The sequence below is a fragment of the Triturus cristatus genome, chromosome 10, assembly GCF_964204655.1.
Source record: "Triturus cristatus chromosome 10, aTriCri1.1, whole genome shotgun sequence".
Taxonomy (NCBI): Eukaryota; Metazoa; Chordata; class Amphibia; order Caudata; family Salamandridae; genus Triturus; species Triturus cristatus.
In genome coordinates, this window is record NC_140593.1 from 1,194,206,151 (window position 1) to 1,194,224,124 (window position 17,974).

The 17,974-nt window shown below is 43.1% G+C and overlaps 1 protein-coding gene across 2 annotated transcripts in view; it reads left to right on the forward strand.

Moving 5' to 3' along the window:
• The window catches only part of LOC146797021 (caM kinase-like vesicle-associated protein), a 521,696-nt gene that overhangs the window by 449,230 nt on the left and 54,492 nt on the right, over positions 1–17,974 (forward strand). For both annotated transcript variants that reach the window (XM_085630295.1, XM_085630296.1), the window contains one exon: positions 13,126–13,264. In XM_085630295.1, coding sequence (XP_085486421.1) covers positions 13,126–13,264 — 139 coding nt within the window. The remainder of the gene's footprint in view (positions 1–13,125; positions 13,265–17,974) is intronic.

Here is a 17,974-nt window from a genome sequence, read left to right on the forward strand (position 1 = left end):
TGACTGTTTTAGCCTTCTTATGACCTTTAGGTATGCGTGTGTTCCACATATAAGGTTATGAAGAGAGCTGAGGCCAGTGACAATATTATGGTTTGGGTGAGGGTCAGCATTAAGCTTAAAGTTAGCAACAACTGTAGGTATAGGATGTCGGTAGGCTCAGGATTAGGGTTAGGGTTGATGTTAGCCATAGGCATGGGCTGGGTTAGGATTAACATGCAGTGGTCTCAAGAGCGGGGTGCAGCCTGAAATACCCTCTTATGGTTGAAAAGTAGCATGGTGTGAAATAGGTTTAAGGACATGGATAGGGTAAGGGCTAAATTAGGGCTAGGTTTAGGATTAAGATTAGGAATCAAGGTAGGGTTGAATGTTTGCAAAGTTAAATATTAGGTTTTGGCTTCATTTTATGGTGCAATTCAGTATTAAAGGGTTAGGGCCCGATTCATAAAGGTAAACTGAGACAAAAGTCAAACTTTGCGACTTTCGGTGTTCACAAAGGGCATTTACAAGTAATAAAGTTAGACTTTCGTCTCAGTTTAACTTAAGTTTTGGTCTCAGTTAGACTTAAGACCAAAACTTAAGATAAACTGAGACAAAAGTCTAACTTTACTTCTCGTAAATGCCCTTTGTGAATACCGAAAATCGAAGGTTATGCCTTAAATTAATGTTTATCTAGTCTCATGCCAAGGGTTGAACATTAAGGGCTAGGGTAAGGGTTGGGTTAGGTATGAATGGTACTTTTTATATTCCATCCGGATTATTACGTTTTTGTGTAGAGTTTTATATAGCGCGAACTTGACCCGGAGGTATCCGAGCACTTTACATGAGCGTTTGAGATGGACACATTCATTTTTGTTAGGCACGGAGAGGTTAGGTGATTTGCCCAGAATCACAGAATGTTGAGCGTCCCTGCCATGATTCGAACCCGGTTCCCCCGCCGAGGTTGACCGCACTAGCAGTTAGGCCACATTACGTGTTACAAGTATAAGGTTCTGGTTGTAAAGATTATGTTTAGAGTTAACTGCTGGGGGCTAGGGCTAGCGGATTGCTCTCCTCTCTGAACACCTCTCACTGCTGTTCCAGAGCTCTCTCTCCACAGGGAAGGAAGCTCTGATGAAGCAGGAATGGAACCAGTTGGCGAAGATTCAAGAGTGCCCATCAGGCCAATGGTTTTTGGGCCTTTTGTTATGCTAGCAGCCGCTGCTAGGACAGCTTGAAGACCTTCATATTCCCCTGTTGATGTGTTGGACACAGACACGAGGAGCTGAAATATGTGCAGATGTGGGCACGGGATCACACGTACTTGGCTATCAGGCTTCATAATACAACAAAGCAGACATCAGCATAGATTGTGTACATTAAGACACACTATTCAATTTTCAAAAGCCTTTCACTAGCCACATTAAATTGAAAGTAACTCCCTTTAGGCGGTACAGCATTGATTCTATTAGACGGATAAGCCCATAGTAAATTGGCGGTATGACACCAGTCACTCCTCGCCCTCAGGATAGCACCGTCAGCCCTTATAGACTTTAACACAACAACACGCATTTACCCAATCAAATTGACAGTGTGATTAAACCTGTCATATGACACCATTAGACCTAGTGAACTGGCAGTAGGACATGCATAAGTCAGTGTTTGATTGTCCATTTGACACCCATTATCCTGTATTAAATTGACAATATATTCCCCTTATAGGCGCGGATGTGCTCCAAAGACTCAAACCAGAAATCTGTCTTTGCCTTGAGGGTCTTGGACACTCTCCTTCTAAACCCCATCAATTTATGGTCCTAGCAAGAATCCGATTTTAATTTAGCATGATTTGTGTTTGTGATAACTTGGGAAACCTCCTGGGATATTTTTATGGCTGCTAAATTGATTTACTCTGAATAGATTTGTGGCTGAAAGACACAGTGATGAGATGAGGCCGAGGCCGACAGCTGCTCAGATGGTCCATGTCCAAGGACGAATACGCTATGAGCTCCCGGGGCTGAAAGATATCTCTGTGGTCTCATAGTGTGAATGTGTCAGAATAATAACCAGGAGAGAGCTGCAGAGACTCATGGCTGCATGACACTGTACAGAGGGCGAGCATTTCTACCTGCAAAATGTTGCATCGCAAAATGGCCTATGATTGCATCATCAAGCCAAGTATGAATGTAGAGCGTGCAATTACCCGAAGGTGTCTTAGCGCTATAGCATAAACTGCATCAGAGAAGGTTGACAACGCGGCATAAGAGGTGGTGGGTTCCAACATTTCCCTGCCTCAATGGAACACGCCCTGCCTCCCCATCTTGCTTTATTTGATCTGGAAATGATGACGGATCGTGAGGAGCTGGATCTGTAGTATGACATTACTACTCATACAATAACATCATTCCGTGGACTTAACTCACGATGAAGTGCTTAGAGAAATGTGGAGGATGCAATATTTTTGATACGCGATTTACATAGATGTAGAGGATGCAATATTTTTGATATGCTATTTACATAGATGTAGATGATGCAATAGATTTACATAGATGTAGAGGATGCAATATTTTTGATATGCGATTTACATAGATGTAGATGATGCAATAGATTCACATAGATGTAGAGGATGCAATATTTTTGATATGCGATTTACATAGATGTAGATGATGCAATAGATTTACATAGATGTAGATGATGCAATAGATTCACATAGATGTATAGGATGCAATATTTTTGATATGGGATTTACATAGATGTAGATGATGCAATTCACATAGATGCAGATGATGTAATAGATTCACATAGATGCAGATGATGCAATAGATTTACATAGATGTAGATGATGCAATATTTTTGATATGCGATTTACATACATGTAGATGATGCAATAGATTCACATAGATGTAGAGGATGCAATATTTTTTAAATGGGATTTACATAGATGTAGATGATGCAATAGATTCACATAGATGTAGATGATGCAATAGATTCACATAGACGTAGATGATGCAATATTTTTGATATGCGATTTACATAGATGTAGATGTTGCAACAGATTCACATAGATGCAGATGATGCAATAGATTCACATAGATGCAGATGATGCAATAGATTTCCATAGATGTTGATGATGCAATATTTTTGATATGCGATTTACATAGATGTAGATGATGCAATAGATTCACATAGATGTAGATGATGCAATAGTTTTGATATGGGATTTTCATAGATGTAGATGATGCAATAGATTCACATAGATGTAGATGATGCAATAGATTCACATAGATGTAGATGATGCAATATTTTTGATATGCGATTTACATAGATGTAGATGATGAAGTGTGTTTGATACGCGATATAACAAATTCATTATAGGGAGAGTGCAAGAGTAACTGACTATAAGAGACATTAACTGGTGATGTTCAATTAGCTGCAAGAATGCGGATGATTCTGCTAAGGATGAAAGCACTTTCAGTCTGAGAGTAAGAGTGAATGACCTACTTCACATAATATAAGCTGGAAAGGGTTAATTGAAAGCCAGGAACCTTGATAACAAGTAGCAGGTCCCTTCACTCAGGCAAATATCCTTAGAGTAGACCAAAGACAGACTTGACCCTAGGTGCCTTTCACATTGTCTGGGTGGCCTTGATCAGAGGTTGGGGTACCCTGGCCCATGGTCCTCAGTCCCTCTGGCAAAAAGTTTTTTTTTAGACGCACTATTCAATTTAGAATATGGGGACCAAGCCCCGAATCCTGCAATAGTGGCTGCCACAAAAATGCGGCCAGCCATTCAGAGCCTTCGAGTACACGGTCCCAGTTTGGGACTGCAGACCCTAATAGATGACAGGAGCAAACTGCCCACTAGGCCGACGGTGCCTAGGCATTGGGGGGAGGGGGCTATTTTTATAAAATAAGTCTGCAAACAGCCTTGAACCTGGGTTTGAGGACTGTCCTTGGATGAACGGCCCAGATATCTCTAACTTTTAACCACTACAGCATTTGACGTCCTTATATTCAGTGTTTTTCTGTAGCAGAAAGCAAACATTCCTAAGGGAGTGAAAATTGGAAGCTCTGCTTTCTCCCCTCCCCCCTCTCTTTTAGTGCCCTCCCCTTCTGATGGATTTGCATGAAACTCAACATATCAAGAGTAAGATGAGCAGGGCACATGTCTGCCAGGCGTTGTGTAGATCCCTACAATTGTGCCAAAGTTATTAGCCAATCAAAGATTTTTTACCTCTCCCCCATTTAACTATAATTCCCCTAGTCAGATCTGCATTAAACCTAATATTCTTGCAGTGGTCCTAAATTCGGTGCCAAACTTCATGCATATTCTTTAAGCAACACTAAAGTTATTAGCAGAAGACAACATACCCGCCTAGCTATTCCCTCCGATGGTTGTGCATGAAACATGCCTAACTCACAGACGACTCAACATTCTAAATGCCTACTAAATTACATGTGGATTTGCCACATGGTGCCACTGTTATTTGCAAATTAATGCCTTTCAACCCTTGTAAACCACGCCCCCTTTGGCAATTCTGCTCAAATGTAAAAACACAAAAAAAAAAAAATGAGCTAAGTTAAGCATTCGCTAAATGTTTTACAAGTTCATCAAATGATGCTATAAATAAAAAAAATCAACTGTCAACATATCTACAACTTTTTAATCCTTTCAATCACACCCAACACATTTTTACCCCCAATTTCTAGAAAAATATCTGAACGGATTTACACCTACTTAAGCAAAGGCATACCCTTCAGTAAAAATGAGTTTTAATTCATGTTTTCCTGTTGTAGGCAAGGAAAGATTCCTGTAAAGTTTAAATGGAAATCCCCATATTGATTTTAAAAAAGAACATAAAATAAAAGGGGCTACGCCCCACTTAGCCACTCAAAGGCTGTGCACAGTTGGGATTGGTTTCTATGGTAGATTAGACGTAGGAGCTGGCTGACGGCTGTGCACAGTAGGGTAGGAAATACTTTCATGGACGTTGGCTGCGGTATACAGTGCTTAATTTGAGCCAGTGGTTTCCGGTGCTCGAAGCCGGCACTTAATTCTTAGCACGGTGCTTGTGACAGTCTGCCACATGGTGGCACTGTCTACCAAATGAGGGTATGAGCACAACAACAGCTGTGTTTGATTTAATATAAATTAACAATCTCTAATACATGCCACCTTTACCATTCTTACAGCTTTGGGGCCTTGTAAGCTATGAATTGTCACACTTGTAGGAGTGCGATGGTTAGTAGTTGTGTTGGTACTGTTAATGGCACCATGGCAGGAGCAATTTGTGGTGCAAGCTTCTGTGCTATCCTACAAGGGCCCTGGCACCTTTTTGATTTACAAATTATCCACTGGCAGTAAATAGGCAAAAAGAAAAACAAAATTCACTGAATTAACAGGCATTAAAGGAAAGTTATGGTTAGATTTGGTTACAACACCTTGATGCATTTTTTAAAAAAAACTTTGAAGTTCACCTGAAAAACACAGGTAAAGTGCAGTTATGGTTACAATTTAAAACCACAAAGCCATTGAAATGTGCATGTTATGGTGAACTCAGCACTCCATAACTCGCACATCAACCATGCAAAACCACAACCAGTACACAATATTCAACGCCAATGACCTCACAGTATTAAAACTAACAAAAAGAACACCAAACACAACAATGTCAATAAATACCAGAACATGCTCAAACCAATAAATATCACTAGAGGCATAGTTGTGTTAGTTATGGTTTGCGTAGCTGTTTCACAAGGTTTGAAATGTGGAGCAAACCATAACTTACGAAATTCAGTGTTTTTTCAGTTTAAATGATAACCATAACTGTACTTTAGCTGTGCTTTTTCAATGTGAGTCTCAGAGGTTTCTTAAAGATATGCTATTCCTGTATTCTTATATATTTATATACATACACATATACCAACGTGCACAGGGCTTGTAGGGACAAAGGATCTGTGCAAACCTTGCATAAAAGTAGGTCAAGATCATTTCATAGGTGAGGACCTGGGACTTTGAAGTGCCTGGACTCATGCTTTATTGCATGGGATTGCTTTGGTGGAGAAGAGATGCACTTTGGACTTTAAGCACTTTGTGGGAGGAAAGGTTTTGCAATTACTAATGTCCTTGTAGTACGTTTAGGATTTTGTCTCAGATTAGTTCTGTGAATCGGGCCCGGTATGTAGAGCCTTGAAGTAAATCCTTCGCGAACATGAAAGGGGGTGTCCCAGAGGCTGGTTCTGGAATCTTTGAAATTTCCATACTTGTGATCTGGTCATCAACACACATAGTGTTGCCGTAATCCAGTCTGGACAGCACTCAGGCATTTGTCGATGGATGGTGCAATTGGCCTGAAGAAGCGGGCACTCAGGGCAGTGAAGAAGGCAAGAAGGGCAGAGCTGCCCAGTCTCAGAACAGCGAGCACAGGGACTGTTGAGCCCTCTGCTGCTGCCATGGGAGGTGGGTTGTGTGTTTGCGACACAGTTTAAATTTAAACGTTGCTAGAGGTTCTCCTCACGTGGTTGCGTCAGCACTTTCTCGCAAGGCTGTGAATGAATCACATCTCTGCTTCTTCCCACAGAATAAATTTGCACCTCGGCTGCTTGCCTGGTAGCTGCCGCCAGATGGGGAGCTGAAAGCGTGCATTCACGTCCATATATATCCCAAACCCTGGTGAGGGGCCGAGCACCCCTCACACTCTCCGGAGTGTGAGGGAAAGCACCACTCGTCATGCCTGAGGCTGGCTGGCAGTGACTGCAAACACCTGTCTATAAGGTGATATCTTTTCTGAGGGATTTTCTGTATTTAAAAATGAGGAGCCAGACAGATAGAACTTACCCTCCTGAAAATGTTCAGTTAAAACAAGTTTAAACAATGGTCATGCGTGTTGACCATGTATAGACTGTAACCAAGATGAAGGGGCCAGAGCTGGACAGGTCTTTTATTCCACCGGGCAGTTCCCTGGTGGGCTGGAGCCTTGGAGGTTGCTTTTGAAATCCCAGGCCTGCTCCTGGTGCCTCTGTCACTTTCCTCAGTTATCCGTGGTTATTTGAAACAGGCACAGGAATCTTTCAAGAGAGACAAAAAGAGGGAGGGAGGGGGGTGGTAGAAAGAAAGTGAACAGAGAGGATGTTGAGAAAGGGAGAGAGCGAGAGAATAGGTGGATAGAAAGAGAGAGATAGTGCCAGGAGAGGAAGAGAGGGAGGCTGGTTTGAGGATTTTTGCCAGGGCTCATTTTGGTTTCCCAGCCCAGTCCTGGAAGGGGAGTTGGAGCCTTGTAGGGTTCACAGAGGATGGATGCCATCAATAATCTGTAAACAAGCAACAAGTTGCTCGCTAACATGCATTTGTCATAACTTAGGAACAACTGTAAAAAACACAACATTTTTGACAAAAAGGAATCAGTTGAGACCCTACAAAGATTACGGGTTGAAACGTGTCGATAACATTCTGAGAGGTACAGGACCTTACTGTGAAACATGTCTAGAGAAGAAGACTGAACTTCTATGAGGTGGGATCCCACATTCCAACGATTGGCCTTTTTTGATTTTTTGATTTTTTTTTCAATTTGTATCTTTACAGCGTGTATACTGTTCATGCACCGGTGACGGCATTTTCACACTTCAATAACGCGTTTTAATTTCTGCTATAAAATGTGTTTACTCGTACAAGGTGATGATAACTTCTTGAAAGAATAAGTATTTCGAAAGCCTCAATACCATTAAAATTATGACCTAGATGAAATGTAAATTATGTCAGCATAATTCATATCGTTTCAGAAATTTTGCATTACGCTTGTTACGCGAAAATCTCAAAAATATGCCATTATACTACGTAGTGTAATTTCTTCGCTGTTGGAGGCAGAATTATAGTGCAGGAGCGATGGAACAATGTGAACAACCAGAGAGCAAGCGGCTGTTGTCCACGGCAACTTTGTTTTTTTTTTGTGCTATTTATTTTACATTAAATGCTTCCTTGTGGCAAAACATGACACAAGGCTGCATTTCGCACGAAAATACAGTGTTAAATGGCAGATTTGCATTTTGCACAAGGACGGGTAATTGTGCAGAATCTTCCTAATATTTTGCATGATTATGTAAAAGCAAATTGCACAATTTTTGCACACTCTCATTTAAACCAATAGCAATGCGTTATGAATATAATTGTTGGGATTCCACAGCTGGATTCAGTTCTATCAAACAATCTTTATTATTTCCAGTTGTTCCTGGCGCGTGACATATATATGGCAGTGAGGTACTTGTAGCCAGGCGTGTATAAAGTGCAGACCACCATAGTTTGTCCATTAAATTCATATGTGGATTACAACTGCTGTACCACACGTAAGGGCATCTTGCAGATTTCGTCAGCCTTGCAGGCGATACTGGTTATAGATCCCCAAACCGTTCCTTACCCTTTCTGCTGTGGAGACCCTGGTGCCCTCAGAAGACAACAGAGACTCTTGTCTCCTACTCTTGGACCGAGCAGAGTCCTGGGTGGCCACAGACCATGCACCCTGCACAGGAGAGTCAAAGGCTGGGCTGGAGTGGAGGGCTCTTGAGTGCAGTGGGGGCACTCCTGCCTTCACAGTCACAGCCCACTGGTGTGCATTGGAGTGGAAGAATCCTCACCACGTGCCTTGACTTGTGCAGCAGCACAGGGGCCTTTCCTTGTCAGCCTGGTCTTTATTGTCAATCAGCCCCCCTTAGCGCAACTACATAAGACGTGTCAAGTGAACCTCCAAATGTCTGCCGGTGACACCCACATCAAGTTCCAGCAGGAAAGGAAGCCATTGAAACCAAAAAACATTACTGTCTGTGAGACACACATTTTCAATATGATGAAAGAGAGGTTCCTTGGTCAATGGAAGGGGGCATGAGTGGGAAGGAGGTGGTATAATTGGAAAGAAGAGGGCATGAGTGGGAAGGAGAGGGCAGCAGTGGAAAGGAGTCATGAGTGGGAAGAAGGATGCATGAGTGGGAAGAAGGTGGGATGAGTTGGAAGGAAGTAGCATGAGTAGGGATGAGGTGGCAGCAGTGGAAGAAGGGGGCATGAGTGGGAAGGAAAGGGGAGCAGTGGAAGAAGGAGGTGGTATGATTGGAAAGAAGGGGGCATGAGTGGGAAGGAGGTGGTATGATTGGAAAGAAGGGGGCATGAGTGGAAAGGAGTCATGAGTGGGAAGAAGGATGCATGAGTGGGAAGAAGGTGGGATGAGTTGGAAGGAGGTAGCATGAGTAGGGAGGAGGTGGCAGCAGTGGAAGAAGGGGGTATGAGTGGGAAGGAAAGGGGAGCAGTGGAAGAAGGAGGTGGTATGATTGGAAAGAAGGGGGCATGAGTGGGAAGGAGGTGGTATGATTGGAAAGAAGGGGGCATGAGTGGAAAGGAGTCATGAGTGGGAAGAAGGATGCATGAGTGGGAAGGAGGTGGGATGAGTTGGAAGGAGGTAGCATGAGTAGGGAGGAGGTGGCATGAGTGGAAGAAAGGGGCATGAGTGGGAAGGAAAGGGGAGCAGTGGAAAGGAGTCATGAGTGGGAAGGAGGTGGGATGAGTTGGAAGGAGGTAGCATGAGTAGGGAGGAAGTGGCATGAGTGGAAGAAGGGGGCATGAGTGGGAAGGATGGGGCAATCGAGGGAAGAAGGGAGCATGAGAGGGATGAAGGGGGCATGAGAGTGGAGAAGGGGACATCAGTGGGAATAACGGGGCACGAGAAGGAATAAGGGGGCATGAGAGGGAATAAGGGGGCATAAGTGGGAAGAATGGGGCATGAAAGGGAAGAAGGGGGCATGAGAGGGTAGAAAGGTGCATGAGTGGGAAGAAGGGGGCATAAGAGGGAAGGTGGTGGGATGAGTTGGAAGGAGGTAGCATGAGTAGGGAGGAGGTGGCAGCAGTGGAAGAAGGAGGCATGAGTGGGAAGGAAAGGGGAGCAGTGGAAAGGAGTCATGAGTGGGAAGGAGGTGGGATGAGTTGGAAGGAGGTAGCATGAGTAGGGAGGAGGTGGCATGAGTGGAAGAAGGGGGCATGAGTGGGATGGATGGGGCAATCGAGGGAAGAAGGGGGCATGAGAGGGAAGAAGGGGGCATGAGAGGGAAGAAGGGGGCATGAGAGTGGAGAAGGGGACATCAGTGGGAATAATGGGGCACGAGAGGGAAGAAGGGGGCATGAAAGGGAAGAAGGGGGCATAAGTGGGAAGAATGGGGCATGAAAGGGAAGAAGGGACATGAGAGGATAGAAGGGTGCATGAGTGGGAAGAAGGGGGCATAAGAGGGAAGGAGGTGGGATGAGTTAGAAGGAGGTAGCATGAGAAGGGAGGAGGTGGCATGAGTGGAAGAAGGGAACATGAGTGGGAAGAAGGGGGCATGAGAGGGAAGAAGGGGGCATGAGAGGGAAGAAGGGGGCATAAGTGGGAAGAATGGGGCATGAAAGGGAAGAAGGGGGCATGAGAGGGTAGAAGGGTGCATGAGTGGGAAGAAGGGGGCATAAGAGGGAAGGAGGTGGGATGAGTTGGACGGAGGTAGCATGAGAAGGGAGGAGGTGGCATGAGTGGAAGAAGGGAACATGAGTGGGAAGAAGGGGGCATGAGTGGGAAGAAGGGGGCATCAGTGGGAAAAAGGGTGCCTAAGCAGGAAGAAGGGGGCATGAGAGGGAAGAAGGGAACATGAGTGGGAATAATGGGGCTTGAGAGGGAAGAAGGGGGCATGAGAGAGAAGAAGGGGGCATAAGTGGGAAGAATGGGCAATGATAGGGAAGAAGGGGCATGAGAGGGAAGAAGGGGGCATGAGTGGGAATGTGGGGCATGAGTGGGAAAAAGGGTGCCTAAGAGGGAAGAAGGGGGCATCAGTGGGAAGAAGGGGGCATAAGTAGGGATGAGCTGGAAGAAGGGGACATGAGTGGGAAGAAGGGGGCATAAGTAGGGATGAGCTGGAAGAAGGAGGCATGAGTGGGAAGAAGACAGCATGAGTGGGAAGAAGGGTATATGAGAGGGAAGAAGGGGGCATGAGAGGGAAGAAGGGGGCATGAGAGGGAAGATGGGGGCATGAGAGGGTAGAAGGGGGCATGAGTGGGAAGAGGGGGCATAAGTGGGAAAAAGGGTGCCTAAGAGGGAAGGGGGCATGAGAGGGAAGAAGGGGGCATGAGTGGGAAGAATGGGGCATGAGAGGAAGAAGGGGGCATGAGAGGGTAGAAGGGGGCATGAGTGGGAAGAAGGGGGCATTAGTAGGGATGAGCTGGAAGAAGGGGACATGAGTGGGAAGAAGGGGATATGAGAGGGAAGAAGGGGACATGAGTGGGAAGAAGAGGGCATGAGTGGGAAGAAGAGGGCATGAGTGGGAAGAAGAGGGCATGAGTGGGATGACAGTCCCTCAGTTTAGTGTGCGTGTAAGTTCCTAATTCCAATACCATCCCTTTAAATGCTTTAATGCACAGCTCAGTGGGCCCAGCTCATAGAACACATCCTTTTCAATTATTGTCTCTTTATTCAGTGTACTCTCAATTCCGACACTAGAATATCAATGGGACACAATATTGAAAACAAAATATCAAAAATAAAAAATCAACAGGTAAGTAAGACTAGATTTTTTATACCTAACTCCACATATAAATACCTTGGTCATATATGTAGCTGTATAGATGTGGAGTGAGAAATAGTAAATCTGTACTTCTCTATATACACTTACCTTTGTACATTGTGCCCCTGAATATTTGTGACCTCGATATTCTAGGGTCAATATTCAGCAGTGCGACCTTTTATTCGGTTTGCAGATCTCACTTCAGTCACCATTTCCAATGGCCTCACATATCTGCTTCTTTGCACACTTCATTGTGCCTTCATCAGTTATAAAGTGCCTCCTCCCTTATGGTCATATGTTTATTGTAAGGATCTCACTTCTGCCACCATCAGTATTTGTGCTTCATTGTCACCTATGGCAGGGTAACCTTGTCCACCAAATTGATGCTCTGCCCGCCCAAATTAGAGTCTTGCAGAGAGTCATCTTTCTGACAGCTGTGCCCCCACTGGATCTGCCCTTGGAAAGCATACTACAATACTGACCGAGTAGAGGCCGTCAGAGTAAGGATTTAAGACCTCCCCTATTTAGAGCAGAAGGTCTGTCACAGCCAGGAAAAACTTGGAAGTCTCAAACAGGAAAAAAAGAAAAATTACCCCGATGAATGTCATTAGTTACTTGTGTTTCAACAACAAACTGCAGCTTTGGGAGTTTGCTTTTGAAAAGCAAAGAGTTTGGCACATGACTGCCTGAAAGATGGTGGCCGCACACCAAACTTACAGGGCCTTCGGAGGACTTCTGTGACGGTGGTTCCACCGAAGGCACAAAAGTCACCAGTGGGCCAGCGGTGGTCTTTAAAGATGGCAGTGTTCTGTCTGTCAGGGTGGCAGAGGTAATGAGTGAAGACCACCAAGGTCTAGATCAAGCCCTTAGTGTCTCTTAGATACATTGCTTCTATTTAATGGTAGACCTAGTTCTCTATTCCCACACCTCCACTCTCTGTTATCCTAATCCTGCAAAATGAACTCTGTCATCACAGCTCTTCTCTCCTTTTCCTGCCTCTTTCTATTCTCCCCTTATGGTGGTTATGTTCTTTCACCACAGTCTCTATCATATCTGGGTTCATGCCTGGCTTAGGCTACCTTTTATATTCACTGTGCACTCAGTGCCACACAGTGCACTATGTGCCATTGGTACTGCATTGCAGCAGTTCTTGGCACACCTAAAGTCAGTAGCTATTGTGCTCCTTGCATGTTGTTTTAATGTTATTAACAGAATTATATTTGAGGGATGTCATGAAGCTCAGAAGACTACTAATCAGTTTTAATTTTCAGAGAAGAGTTTTATTTATAATTGCATTCACCCCTTCACTTATAATGTATCCTCATCTGAATATCTGTGTTACGTCCATTGCAAGTTATCATAGGGACAACAAATGATTGTAGATCAGTGGGTGCAGTCGCTGAACTCACGTCTCCGTGCAGATGTTAGCCCAGCCTCACTTCCGCTTGCCCCAAGCCCATGCCGCCACGCTCTTTCACACCCATCCGCTGCAGGGTCCAGTGAGTGCTTTCATTGCATAGTGGTCACTAGCAGTGATTATGCAGGCTTGTTCCTTGGCATGGCCATCTCATGCCATGTTTCCCATTGCAGAGCAACTGGAGGAGATGTCTTCGACTGGATACTGGACCAAGGCTATTACACGGAGAAGGACACAAGCAACGTGATCCGCCAGGTGCTGGAGGCCGTGGCGTACCTCCATAGCCTGCACATCGTCCACCGGAACCTGAAGGTAAGTGTCTCTGCTCGCCAACGTTCTTTCAAAAAATAAATACATTATTATTATTAAATTATATAAATATATTTCATCCAAAATCCAATTTAGACAATCACAAAGAGGATATTAAACCACCAGGTCTTTAATTTCTCAGTAACACGTTTCGCCTGTCACAGCAGGCTTGCTCACACACTGAGGTGTGGGAAAGGCAAGAATATATAACGTAAAGTACAAAATAGTTGAAAACAAAAACGGACTTAATTGAAGCAGTCCTGAAATGTATGCAATTGTGGCGGCCATTGCAGAATGGTATTCATATAATGCAAATTGTACCATACAAATGCTTTAAGAAGGTATATTATCATAAGTAATGGTATTCTACCCAACATTATATATTGACATCGACACAGTGCCCCATATGTCTACATGTTCGGTCATATGTAAGGGTTATTCCATTGCGCAATGTTGTCATTAATTGCGATCCTTATACACTCCAATAGATGTCTACTATCAACCTAGTGTCATGTATCTCAATCAAGTTTTTTCTGCCCACAAGACTGTTGTGTCAAACAGTTACCGTCATTGGAAATTATTCATATTCTACGCTGTGTGCAAATGATCCTTTGTGAGGCCCAATAGTTCATAATTTCTATCTTCCTATCATAGTTGTTTCGAAATACATTCAACGGTCATGTATACTGGTGGTGCCGACATAGTGCCATATATCCTCCAAGAATAAACCATCCCTGAGCCTGACCAAGAGCGTCCGTCTTACTAATGTACTTGACTTTTCCACAAAGATCTCTTGACAAACTAAATATAGTGCATTAGAAACAAATTATCAAGTGCTACCCTATTTCCCATAATTTGTTTCAAAACAATAATATGTACAGTAAAGAACACAAATGATTGTTAGGAACAGATGGGTTCTGTTATCTGCAATGTGTAGTGATAGTCTCTCTCATCACTCTATTCCATTATGTCAAAGAAAAGGGTAGGGGGGGTTCTCGAGTCCACTCCTGGGTCGGCCCCTTCCTTTCCTCCTGTGATTAAAAGAAAACACAGAAAATACCATAATTATATTACGGTTATGGTTAAAATCTAGTTCTACATATTTGATACACAGAGTGCTGTGCACAGTTTGCTCCGATATAAATTTACACAATCACAGTTCTGACTCTATATATATATATATATCAATCTTCATGTAAATATACACTTAATTCCTCATCCTGGTTGTGGCCTCCTAGGAATTTAGTTTGTAAGTTGATGATATGCCAAGATTCCCGTTGTCTGAGTTGGAGCTCTCTATTTCCGCCCCTTCTGTTATATTTAATCTGCTCTATTGCATAGTATGTTAGCAGTGAACTATTAGAGAGATGATACTCTGCGAAGTGTCTCGCTACAGGGTAATTTGGGTCTTTGTTGTTAATTGCCCTCATATGCTTCATCACTCTCTTTTTGGCTGCCAGGGTGGTGCTGCCTATATACCGTAGTTTGCAAGAGCACTCTAAAAAATATAAATACCGTGGTTGGATCCACATGTAAGGAACTGTTCTATAATTTTCTCAGATGTAGGTGTTTGGTATTTCTTCTGCATGTGGCTACTGCGGCGTGCCCTGCAATGTCCACATGGGAAGAATCCCTTTAGGTTCAGACGTGTATTTGCGTGTTTGCTGCTTATGTCTCCTTTCATGAAGATGTCCTTAAGGTTCTTTTCTTTTCTATATGTTATCTGTGGGCGTCTGGGTAACTGCTCGGCTAAACTGGGTTCGCATGTCAAGATATTCCAATTATGGTTTGAGATTTTGGAAATCTTTTTCGATTCAGAATTGTATGTAAGGATGACTCTTGTTTGATTTTCCTTTTCTACGGGAGTTCTCTCTTGAAGTGTCTCCTCTCTAGGGATTTTGCAGACCTTGTCTTTCACTCTATCGAGCACCCACGTAGGATATCATCTATCCTTGAATCTACTTAACATGATTTCGTGTTCTGTTTCAAAATCTTCGTGGGTGCTGCAGTTTCTCCTTGCCCTAAGCAGTTCCCCAAATGGTATACTTCATTTGAGTGTCTCTGGGTGGCTGCTTAGGGCATGGAGAAGACTGTTCCCTGCAGTGTCTTTTCTGTGTAGTTTGGTACAGATTTTGTTATCTCTCACCTCGACCACCACATCTAGGAATTCAATGGCTGTTTTACTGATGGTATATGTCAATTTTAGATTGAAGTTGTTGTTCAATATACAAATACATGTTTTTGCATTTTCCTCACTGCCTTTCCATATTATAAAAAGATCATCAATGTATCTTAGCCATTTGATGATCATTCCCTTTGTTTCATTCTTCCTTAGTTCTTTCAGGATTTCTTCCTCCCACACCCCGAGAAAAAGATTAGCAAAGCTCGGGGCGAAGCAAGTCCCCATCGCAGTACCAAGGACTTGCTTGAACATGGTTCCATTAAATATGAAGATATTATTAGACAGGCAAAATGTTATCATTTCTAATAACATTCTTGTATGTTCCATGTAACATATGTTCCTTCTCTTCAGAAAGTGATGACAACATTGTATGCCTGGGTCGTGGTCTATTATGGAGTACAGTGAATTCACATCTATAGTTATTAGTTGGAAATCTTCTTCCCATGTTACATCATTTATTTTGCTCAAAAAATCTTTGGCATCCTTGGTGTAAGATGGTAAAGTCATCACATATTCCCGAAGGAAGTGGTCCACATATTTGGATACACGTTCAGAAACAGACCCCATGGATGAGACAATCGGTCGCCCTGGCGGTGTAGTGGCATTTTTATGGATTTTGGGCAGAAGATAAAAGCTCGGGAGTTTCGGATAGACTTTTTTCAGATAGCAGAATTCTTCCCATTGTACGATTCCTTGATCTTTCCAGGAGGTTAGCATATTCCAAATTTTTGTAATGCTTTCATTGTATTCTTCCATATTAGTTTCTACATAGAATTTAGAATCTTTCAATTGTTTGTGAGCCTCTTCTATGTACAAGTTGCAATCCCACAAAATGATATTTTCGCCTTTGTCAGCCGGGCGAATAACCAGACTTTCATCTTCTGCCAAGGATTTCAGAGTTTCCCATTGTTTTTTTGAAAAGCTGGCAGATGTTCTGTATTCTTGTTTTCTAGTTGCTTTTTGGCGGAATCTCATGAGATCTTTTATCACTGTCTCGTGGAAAGCATCTATATTATCATGTGGTAAATTTGGATAGAAGATTGATTTCGGTTTAAATCCAGTTCTTACCGGTCGATCTGTGATTATTTCTTGAGTTTGTGTATTGGTTTCATAGTCTGGGTCATCGTACAGGTTCTGTAAGGTTGTGAGTGTGTTAAAATCCCCTATACTGATAAAGGTAGTTTCATCCACATCATTCAATTCAGCGTTTTCATTTGTAGTATGGTCTGGTGGTCTCATCCATTTGTTGCTATGCCATTTTTTTAGTTTTAATTTTCGAACAAACTTGTATAAGTCTATTCAGAGGTCTGTGTGACAGATTGACAATAGTTTTATATACCATTTCGTCTTCCATTATAGTTGGGTTCTTGGACCATTTTTCTTGGTTCCCATTGGTCCTCTTCCACGTCCTCGTCCTCTTCCTGATCCTCTGTCTGATCCGCTGTCGTCTTCGCAAGTTCCTTCTGTGTTTCTTCCTCTTCCCCTCCTCTGTTGGCCTCGTCCTCTCCCTCTCGTTTTTGGAGGTTGCACTGTTCTCGGAATCTGCCTTCCTGTTCGCATGAGGTAATATTCCTCTAAACAATTTGTTTGGGGTCTTCCTCCTGTAGTGTTTTCGGATGGTCCACCTCTTGTTTCTGGTGTTTCCCCCTCTGTATTGCTACTATTGATCCATTCTGTTGCACTTGGTATTCCAGATATTTCATCCATTGTTTCCCCATGTGCCAGTTTTTCATATAGATGGTCATATTTCTGACTATATGTCAGAATTCTGCCACTTTCGTAGTCACAACAGTCTCGATGGAGTTTGCGTTGTTTGCGCACCTTTATATCATCCTCATATCTTTTGTGTCTGCCTTTGAGATCTGCCATGAATTTACTGATGACGTCTTGTTCTTTATGTTTCTTTAGTTCATCTTCCAGGGCTTTTAATTCTTTTATTATTCCCTCTCTATCCTCCCATGCATATTTTATGAGGATCACCAGCATCTGTTTCGAACTCTGGGCTGAATTCTCTGCCTATTCTTGCAGCATTTTCAGATTGGGGGATTCGTAGGAGGGTGTGGTGTATATGCGGAGGCCCCGAGGTACCATTTCCTTTTCAACATAGTCTTCCAATGATGTTGCTTCCCACCATTTCGACGTTTCCGATTTTTTTCAATTTTTCATATCTTCTTAGTTTTTCTTGTAGCGTAGTGTCCTTGGTGCTAATTTCCTTAGTCATACTCCAATTTTTGTTGGGTGCTCATGAGAAAAGGCTCAGGGCAGCTGCCCTTCTTTCTGTGTCTTCATCCATGCATATACTATCACAATGCGTTATATCAAGAGCAATTAGTGCAGAATGTCTGTAAATATCACAAAAAATAGTAATGTTTGGCTGAAAACAAGTGGTAGGAAAAATAAGTCCTCTTTTCCTCTGTCGAATACAGGGAATCCTACTGCAGTTAGTGCACTGTGCGTACCTTGAAGGATATTAGCGGTATGATCTCAATTTTATTGTTTTCTCTTTCGATAGTATTGGGGAGGTAAGGCGA